This window comes from Notolepis coatsorum (assembly GCF_963971535.1).
Source record: "Notolepis coatsorum genome assembly, chromosome: 15".
Classification (NCBI taxonomy): Eukaryota; Metazoa; Chordata; class Actinopteri; order Aulopiformes; family Paralepididae; genus Notolepis; species Notolepis coatsorum.
Genome location: NC_140179.1, coordinates 1,219,774 through 1,230,410, shown reverse-complemented (window position 1 = coordinate 1,230,410; position 10,637 = coordinate 1,219,774). Strand labels below are relative to the sequence as shown.

General features: G+C 44.3%; 1 protein-coding gene across 1 annotated transcript in view; it reads right to left on the bottom strand.

Annotated features, from left to right (window-relative positions):
• Positions 1–9,826: 9,826 nt before the first annotated feature.
• LOC311241615 (protein bicaudal D homolog 1-like) overlaps positions 9,827–10,637 on the bottom strand; it is a gene marked incomplete at both ends in the record, with an annotated part of 116,664 nt that continues 115,853 nt past the window's right edge. Inside the window, 2 exon segments of the mRNA XM_084330491.1 lie at positions 9,827–10,144; positions 10,147–10,522. Coding sequence (XP_084186617.1) covers positions 9,827–10,144; positions 10,147–10,522 — 694 coding nt within the window.

The window sequence follows — 10,637 nt, the reverse complement described above, 5'->3', positions numbered from 1 at the left end:
ATTGAGCTAATACTACATCGACAACTGTTGTCGAGATGCCAGCAGTAGACTGTGGTTGTACTCATAGACATATAAAGGCTGGATGACTCACCCGCGCTGCTGGCCAATGGAGACTGATGTTGCCACACGGCGGCCATCTTGCCACAGGCCCACTCATAATAATGGCGCATGTACTATTAAAATAACCATAGCTTGCTCAATTTGCAACCAATTTTCAAGTGGTTTGGTTTGTTATAAACGTCGGCGGTGTAGTCATCATACTGTATCGTACGTAATATAATGGACTTTCATATGAAAATAATTTCATGTCAAAAACATGAACAACGTTCCAAGCATTTGTAATAATCTGTAATAATTTGTAATAAACCAAAACCGTTTGTAAATCCGTCAAGATTTCAGGGAGTTAAGAGTATTTTTTGTTTGTGCAGATCACTCACCTTACAACAGCTACCATAGAACGTACCAGAAGAGTTGACTATGACAAGATGGCCGCCTGTGAACTACGCTGGAGATTCCGCCTTGCCCCATCTAGTTATATATATCTATGGTTGTACTGGGCAGCTTCTGGTGTGTAACTGTAGGAGTGTGAGTCAGGGCTGAATACAAGGAAGGACCTTCCCAGAGTAAATAAATGTCAAAAAACAAACCTCAATGGCTCATCTGAGAGTAAAAAATACATCTATACCAAACTAAGATAGATTAATTGGGTACTTAAAAAAAATATGTTGTGTTTGATTAATATCTAATAGTAAATGTTCACTTAGTCAAGCATGTTAGTAGCACTAGCCTATATTCTGTATTCTATATTCTATATTCTATATTATTTAGGATATTCAGGTATTGTCACATGTAAATGCCGTCACAATAACCAAGATAAGTGTGTATCTCTACTAAGAGAAACCTGACATACAGTACTGACAGACAGTAGCCAGAATATTGAGGAATGTAAATACCTTATCCTGCTCGATGGGTTTAGCTATAAGCACAAGCTTAGTTTCCATAGCACTGGTAAGTCCTTAACCCGGTTATGAGTTTAGTACCTGGAATACTGTGTGTGCATGTACTGTAGTGTATATGCACGCACTCATTGTGAGACTGCAGCAGTTCTCAACGTGTGGTCTGAGGACCACCTGGGGTCCTTGAGGGGAATAGTTTAATTTGAATTATATTCAATTCACAAAATAATTGCCAAATGAGAGAATGAGTGACTATTCTGATCAGGGTTAACTTTTTCCACTGTTTATCTCCTCAACTATGTGTGAAATCTCTGACCTAATAATAATAATAATAATAATAATAATAATAATAATAATAATAATAATAATAATAATAATAATAATAATAATAATAATAATAATAATAATAATAATAATAATATGACCTAATAAAATCTTCTCAGATGGGGGTCCCTGAGAATACATCATTTGTAATTATTATAAAAAATATATATAATTGGGTGTACATGGCCTAATGTTTATACATTTTAGGGTCCTTGACTAAATAAAAAAGGTTGATATTACCATTGAAATATAAAACTATTGAATAGTAAAAGAAATTATCAAAAAAGAAAATAGATAATAATCCTATATAGGGCTTGGGAACATGATGTCAGGTAACGTCACAAAAGCGGCCAGATTGACCGTTGACAGGGCAGGTCTTTGGACTAAAAGACGGTTTGGATGTCTTGTCGTGTGAAAAGCATCACAGGAAGAACCTAGACCCACTCCCCTGCCCCGGTTCTAGCAATGTCTCAACAAGTAAGTAACCCCACCAAAGATGGCGCCCAGCGTCTGTAGCGACACATAGCAAACCTAACTCCCCTAGCGCCCGCTTCCCGAGCCCTATACAGACGCGTGATCTCAGAGTAGACTGTGTGTAGAAAGAAATACAAGTACACACAAAATACCATTGATTTATACATGATATTTACAGAATATATGAATACTAATCTTAACACTGTACAGATTTTTCAGCTTTCAAATACTCGGTATGTACACGTGCATATAAAGTGCTCAAAAAAAGCAAACAGGCATTAGACACATTCAGTGGTATTAACATTTAACAGTCTGCCCTGGCTGGATTTATGAACAGTTATGGTATTAGCACAGAGTGGGTTGTCATCGGGTCGGGTTGGCACCATAGAAATAGAACTTGTAGAGCAGACATGGCCCTGTGTACCACGGCCCTTTAGAATGAGATGCCGTTTCAATGGAAAAACCGGATACATCTGGTGGTACAACTAAATGTTGCTACGGTAATGCTCCTTCTTTATGCCTGTTACTTAGCATTACAATGTTGTCATTTCTTACCATTTAACAGACTGTTGACAGCAGTCACAGAAAAAAACATGTTCGAATTGACTCAGAGTGTAGAACTCAATCTCTAAGAATTGACTAGTCTAAAATCATGACATGCCAGTGGAAACTCAAAGTGGATGTTTAATTGTTGCTCGTCTGCCGGCAGGGTAAGACAATGGTACACCCCACCATAACTACCAGCATGTATAACTATTGCTGGTACACCAACAATGGCGACCGGATTGGTCTACCATCTGGTACCCACTGACCCACATGTATGCTCACTCTGTGAGTTCTATCTCTATGGGTTTAGCCTGACTGAAAAAAGTATGTATGACCCTCGAAACAAGGAGCAGCAGCAGAGTATGGAGCAGCTCGACTGACATTCGCAGAATATCGTATCATGTATTTGAGAGATGGGGTGGGGGGCGACGGCAAACAGCATTTGACAGACTCGAAGTCCTCTTGCGTATACGTAGAATTTGGACTGAAAGGAAATTTGGCGCAATGCATTTTATGGCGCTTTGGACGAAGAACGCAGGGTTGAACTGGGACACGATCTTCAGGCGTGTGAGTGTGTTTGTGGAGGAGGAGTTGAGGCATCACAGAGAGGAGATTATAATGGTTTCCTTCCCTCATACCAGCCAAAACACAAGGTCCACCCACCAGACATACCCATATTTGCCATCTCTACCGTTGGTCTGCCAAAATGACACTTTCGTCTTTCATTCCCTCCGGTCAGGGCTATTGTAAAAATCCCAGGGCCTGGAATAAAAAAAAAATGTGCCCTGCTTCTGACTCATGACAATAGCAGCCTGATAAATGATAATGAATGATAAATGGACACCATTGAGGCCTTCTGGGCTATCAAAGCTCACAGCACAGGACTTTTTGCCATCAGGTTGCCATCAGGTCAGGTTGCCATCTCCGGAATGCCTCCACAAATATAATTTTGTCTGAACTAATATGATACTGGACATCGTGGCCGGCAGAGTGTAAGGGTGGGGAGACCAAGTTAAAAACTGGGAAGAACAGAGAGAGCAGTTTGCCTACATGGCTGGTGACAGTGACACAACCTCGCAGTAAGCCTTGCTATCTGTCTAGACAACATGTGCACAGAGAAGACCACCCTGACAAAAAGATAAAAGCAAACTAATAGTGAAAAAGCCCTTCACAGTAATTGCTTCAACTCAACCGCTCCGTGTTCAGAAAACCCAAGTCTCTCGAAACAACAATGGAGGGGAGGGAGCAGCCGATTGGTTCTGTTAATTGACCCATCTCAAACTCCGCCCTCTTTTCTCGATTCGCTAATCACAACAGTTGTGGACGGTGAAGAAAAAGAGAGCAGGGTTTGAGATAGGTAAATTAACAGAACCAGTCGGCTGGCTAATGCTGGTGCTTTGTCATTGTCTTTGTGAAAATAAAAAGAAAGTAAAGCAGAACATTTCCCTCAGGTCCTACGTAGCACCGGTTTTGGAACGGATGCATAACTGATATCTAGATAGATCACATTCTCGACGACTGTAAACGCCTCTAGTGTTTTAGACGCAAATCTGAATGACCGAACCGGTTCAACGTTGATATAAGTGTGTGTAGAACATCCGAGACACGTGTTGTTTCAGGGTATCACGATAGGAAACCACTAATGTGAAGGGAGCGGGAACGTTTTAAAAAAGAGTGTCAAGAGGACTGGTTTGTCAAATGCCTTTTGCGCCACGTTGCATATCAAGATTAAATGTATTGGACAATGGGGGTGTCGCCGGTTCTAAGAATATCTGGTGCTCTGAGGTTGAGATGGGGAGCTCTGGGGTTAGAGGTCAGTTAAACGGAAAACAGGAAATGATACGGCCAAATTTAGTGAAGCCGACTTCCAGACGAGCCAATCAGAGAAGCCTCGTCAAAACAAGAGGATGGTCTGTCAAACGTGTTTAGCCCCAATGTTGCATATCGGGAAAAACCGCACAGGTGTGTGTGTGTGGCCATCTACAGTACAAGAGTAAACAGACAATAGTAAAAACAGTCTCCATCGATGGAAAAGAGGGGATGGGAGGAGGGTGGATATAGAGGAGGTACAGGGGGGGGGGGGGGGGCAGTATACTGTATTTGGCAAAGCCTGTTCCTCGGGACGGCAGCCAGGTTGTACGGCAACGCCTGCCACCGATCCTTCTGCTGCGGTGGTCTGGCCTTTGACAGTAATAAGTATTATCTGGCAACAAGGCAATGTCATCAGCCACATTACTGACACTGATACGGGCCGAGAACAAACGCATGAAAGAAACAACTCAAGACCAAGACTTGCGGTGCAGAAGAAAAGAAAGAAAAAGCCATTAAGAATAATTTTTTCTTTCATCTTTCTTTTTTGTACACAGACGAAGGCAAGCATGATCAGCCACAGCAGGCGTTGTTATTATCACACTGTGCACGTTTAGTAGGTATTGTAAGGCACACACATACTGTACACAGGGAACACGGTAACATGTGTGCAGGACTGGTAGGATCTCACCTGTGAAGTGGGCCTGTGACTTAAACTCACTCTGAAGTAGGCCTGCGAGTTTAACTCACTCTGAAGTAGGCCTGCGAGTTAAACTCACTCTGAAGTAGGCCTGCGAGTTAAACTCACTCTGAAGTAGGCCTGCGAGTTAAACTCACTCAGAAGTAGACCTGCGAGTTAAACTCACTCTGAAGTAGACCTGCGAGTTAAACTCACTCTGAAGTAGGCCTGCGAGTTAAACTCACTCTGAAGTAGGCCTGCGAGTTAAACTCACTCTGAAGTAGGCCTGCGAGTTAAACTCACTCAGAAGTAGGCCTGCGAGTTAAACTCACTCTGAAGTAGGCCTGCGAGTTAAACTCACTCTGAAGTAGACCTGCGAGTTAAACTCACTCTGAAGTAGGCCTGCGAGTTAAACTCACTCTGAAGTAGGCCTGCGAGTTTAACTCACTCTGAAGTGGGCCTGCGAGTTTAACTCACTCTGAAGTAGGCCTGCGAGTTTAACTCACTCTGAAGTAGGCCTGCGAGTTTAACTCACTCTGAAGTAGGCCTGCGAGTTTAACTCACTCTGAAGTGGGCCTGCGAGTTTAACTCACTCTGAAGTAGGCCTGCGAGTTAAACTCACTCTGAAGTAGGCCTGCGAGTTAAACTCACTCTGAAGTAGGCCTGCGAGTTTAACTCACTCTGAAGTAGGCCTGCGAGTTTAACTCACTCTGAAGTAGGCCTGCGAGTTAAACTCACTCCGAAGTAACTCAGAAGTAAGCCTATAACTGTAAACTCATTCTAAAGTAGGCCTGCAACTTTAACTCACTCTGAAGACCCGTAAGTTTAACTCCTTCATTGCCGTTACTGTAAACTCATTCTAAAGTAGGCCTGTAAATTGAACTCACTCTGAAAAGTAGGCATGTCAGTTTAACTCACTCTGAAGTAACTCACTCTATAGTAGGCCTGTAGATTTAACTCACTCTGAAGTAGGCATGTCAGTTTAACTCACTCTGAAGTAACTCACTCTATAGTAGGCCTGTAGATTTAACTCACTCTGAAGTAGGCATGTCAGTTTAACTCACTCTGAAGTAACTCACTCTATAGTAGGCCTGTAGATTTAACTCACTCTGAAAAGTAGGCATGTCAGTTTAACTCACTCTGAGGTAACTCACTCTAAAGTAGGCCTGTAGATTTAACTCACTCTGAAAAGTAGGCATGTCAGTTTAACTCACTCTGAGGTAACTCACTCTAAAGTAGGCCTGTAGATTTAACTCACTCTGAAAAGTAGGCCTGCAACTTGAACTCACACTGAAGTAACTCACTCTGAAGACCTGCAAGTTTAACTCCTTCATTGCCGTTTAAAGGGATACCTCGACATTTAGAATCGTAGGCTGTTTTGTCTCCCCACTAGGCACAAAAATTGCCTTCATCTACCATAAAAACAACAAAAAGGTTTCTGCATTGGACAATAAACTGGCTTGTTAGCATTGTTAGCATTACTAAATGAAACCAATGGGTACTGCTACCTGCAAGGTGCGTGGCTATAAGAGGAAGCTATCTTGCAACTAGCAGCACACATTGGTAATGCTAACGAGACAGTTTCTTGTCCAGTGCAGAAACTTTTATTTTTTTTTACCACAATATAACAATATGTTTGGTTGAGAAGAATACAAGTGACATTTAAACACCATAGTGCTCTTTTAAGTGTAGCACTTGAGTGTGATCTATTCTCTCCATTATCTAAAACTGTGTTGTGATACTGTTGTCGACATAGCCAACTCATTCCTGGTTGAATGAGCGGTGTCACATTCCCTGAGTTTGGTGCAATGCCGTGAGTACATTCATCCTAACTAAGTATGGATCCTCTACAGATGCCTTCAGAGGCACAAGAGGGCGCTACAGTGATAAGTGTGTGTGTGTGTGTGTGTGTGTGTGTGTGTGTGTGTGTGTGTGTGTGTGTGTGTGTGTGTGTGTGTGTGTGTGTGTGTGTGTGTGTGTGTGTGTGTGTGTGTGTGTGTGTGTGTGTGTCAGTCACTGTGGTGGTGGGCCAGAGTAGTCCCCCACCATCTTTGAATGTCCTAATGAAAATGTAGGCTACTGCTCTGTGGCAACCTGTGTATATTATTACAGTGGTACTGTATGTGGGTGCAGCATGTGGCACTAAACAGGGTCCAAACGGGTCTCGTGCCCCCGGGTTCAGCACAAGGGTTGCCCAAACCTTTTTTTTTTTACATGGAGGGCCAAGGGCTCAAATGCAACACGGGTGGCGGGCCGTGGGCCAAATAATGTGACTGGATGTTGATACTTTTATAAATTAAACAAGTACATAGCAGTGTCATCATGTTTGTACCTTGTAATAGTCAAGTTAGTAAAAAAAAAAAAAAAAAAAAAAAAACTGTCAAGTAGTTAGATTGCATTCAGAATAGACCAAGTGCAATATCTAATAATTCTCTGAAACCAGAAATGATGTTGTGGAGGGCTGAATTTGGCCCACGACCCCTACTTTGGGCAGACAGAATGGGTTTACTAAACATCGTCACTTAAAACAGGACAGGATATCTATGAAAAAGAGGTGGGAAAAAATGGCACCTCACCTCTACTCCGCCAAAATGTCATGTGCGATTGTTTATATGCGATCTGTGGGTCCTATGAGTTGATCTGTGGCGTGTACAGATTGGGGTCAAGTGAGGAGGAATAGTAAGCTTGGGACTGATGGTATTGAGTTGATATCATTTTGTTATCGTTCGCAAAAAAAACGGAGACATTTTTGCTTGGGTTTGAAACACACGTTTATCTCCGTGATGTCCGTTTTTGGGTGTTCAGATCGGCACAGCAACTGGCTCAGGTGGTAACCAATAAAAGTCCTTGTGCAAGATGTATTGCTTATTTGTAATTGTACCTGGATACATCTGGTGAAGAATGCAGTAGTATGGTGTTTTGCGACATCGATTTGGTTTAATATATCATCCGTTTTCATCCGAGTGAGGATGAGACAGTAGGAGGAGGACCGAGGAGATGCACGACGACATGAGTCAACTCATCCATATTGCTTACTGTACATTTAACACGACAAATACTATGGGATGTTATTGATCATAAGTAGCGAGGGTCACGTTTTAATAATCCCAACCTACCTTCCTCCCTCTCTCTAGATCTAACTTGATTACAAACAAAACTGTTCTCTTTCATAAAGTATGGCTGCACAATTAATCACTAACATTAAAAAAATAAAGTATAATAATAATAATAATAATAATAATAATAATGAATGTAATATGTTGAATGTAATATAATTATTGATTATTGGATTTTTCAAACAGAACAATTTCAATTAAATCTTTTTTTTTATTATTAGAAACAGAATTAAAAAAAATCTAAATAGAAGTCAAGAGTGCATTAGAGAACTTTTCTTTCCTAAAAAAATAGCTGTGTCACATGTATTGCAATTCTACCAAATTTTATTTTGAAAATGAATACCATTATATATATTTTTCCCTGGTTGTTGTCAACATCGTGCAGTCATAAAGCCATAATAGCCATCACTAACCTGTGTCTTAATCTGATCAGCAATAAAAATTAAAATCTTTAAAAGAAGGCTGCCCTATGAGACGTGAACACGCTCGTCTGAACAGAATGGCCATATCAAAGTGACCCACTGGGTGGTGCTAGAGATGGAAAAAAAAAACTGAAGGCAGAAGAAGTGATGACAGACTAGGAATTTAAGGACTAGTCATTGTCCTGTAGTGACGAGAAAGGGAGTGCTTTGGCAGATTCCTTTGCTAGAAAAAGGTCATGTAGCTCAGTGGGTAAAACATGGCACTTACACTGCCAGGGTCAGGGTTTCATCCCTACCAGGAGCAAACCCATGGCAGTGTAAGGTGCTTTAGATTAAAGCATTATGTTAGAGAAAGTAATCGTGACTCATGCCCCCCCGTGTCTTAAAGGGATACTGAGGACATTTTGTTATGTATTGGTTATTCATCACTTGTCACAATATGGGGGGGGGGAAGCCGTTGTATCTGCACTTCAGTTAACAGAACAACGGCGCTGTAGCCTCGTTAGCAATCCTCGTGAAACCAAAGGGTACCGCTAGGCTTCACGGAAAACTGGTACCTGTTTCTTTGAATCAGGAATGCTAACAGGCTATTATTAGGGTATAGCTAAAGGGACAAATGTAGAATGTTTATCCCCATAATGTGACAGGTGTCTAGTGAAGAAATATAATCAACCAAAAAAATGCCTAAACGTCGAGGTATCTCTTTAATATGGAAACACAGCAATGGATGAGGCCTTCCTTCCCCGTGACCTTGGTGTGTGTGTGTGTGTTTTTCGAGAGATCAACAAAGAGTGAGAGAAATCAGAGAATTCAAACACCTGCCGAGCATCCAGTATTATCAGTAGCTCATATTCAACTGGGAATACTTGTGCTGAACGGCATTTGGTTACAGTGCTGTGTGTGTATATATTGTAATTACTTCATTCGGAACAGCGTGAGTATAACACTGGATATAGAATAAGTAGTGAATGAGTCGTGGTCTCATTCGACGAACGCGTGAAAAACCAAAGTAAAGTCCACCGAAATGTCCAGTTTTAAATGTCTGAATGTCCCCTTTTGTGTTTCAATCGCTTCATGCAAACGTGTGGCGTGGATTCGAAGGGCGAGACTAAAAAAAAAAAAAAAAAAAAAAAACGAAACATCCTCTCTCTAAAAAAGATTTCCCTCTAAGCGTTCTGTCGACCAATCAATAGTCTCAGAATAAAAGGAAGGCGCGGCCACTTGTGCTCCTTGTGTCAAATCCCTGAGCAAAGTCACTGAACATTCAAACCCCATTGGCCGAGGTTTAGGCACAGGAAACGGGAAACCAGTAAGTCCTCCTCTCTGTTAGCCCCCCCCCCCCCCCCCCCCCCCCCCCCCCCTGCCCGGCAACAGGAGAGAGGCATGGTGGGGGCCGTAGTTTTAGTATCAAGTAAGGGGGCTCGGTAGGAAATGTAGTTGGTGGGGGGAAATTGATTGATGTTTAGGAGGAGGGGGGGGGGGGGGGGGGGGGGGGGGGGGTCAGTGAGGGGGCCGATGGGAACTGTAGAACCTGGGATAGAGCGGGCTGTAGCCGGTGGAGTGGCTGTAGGAGGAAGAGGAGCGGGTGTAAGAGCCGGACGGGGTGTAGGATGAGGAGGGGCTGTAGTAGGAGGCGGACGAGTAGCCGTAGGACGGAGAGGGGGAGTAGGGAGAGGAGGAGGACGAGGAGGAGGACGAGGAGGAAAAGAGCGAGGAGGGGCGCGTCAGACTGGAGAGGGGACGCGACCGGGGCGCCGAACTCCACGCCGCGGACCGCCGGGCCCCCGGCACGGGCGAGCGGTACGGGGAGGAGGGGGCGGTGACGTTGGGGCCGGCGGGGGGGAGGTGCGTGAGTCGGAGGCGTAGTGCCTGGGCGGCCCCCCCGAGCTGCTATGGGGCGAGTGGTCGACCACGTCGAAACTGTGGGAGTCGACCACGAACGTCCGGACGCCCAGCGTCCACTGGGAGGAGTGGGCCAGCTTCAGAGGGGTGGCGGGCGGGGTCCAGGCCGGGGGGGAGGAGGGCGCCTCCAGGGACGGGGGGCTCCCCGGGATCGAGGGCCCGGCCGTGGCCACGGAGGGCGGACTGAGGGGGCTTCTGTGATACGTAGGGGAGAGCTGGGTGAGGGCCGAGGCGAGAGCTGCCGGGGCCGCAGTGGCGTAGGTGGGGCTGCGGGGGGCGCCGGTGAAGTGGAGGCTACCGGGAGCTAAGACCAACGCGGAGCCCGGGGAGGATTGCATCGAGGCCAAGGCCAGGGCCGAGGGGTGAGGCTAGGTGACTTACTTTGGGGGTGCTGGTCTTGGAGCGGGGG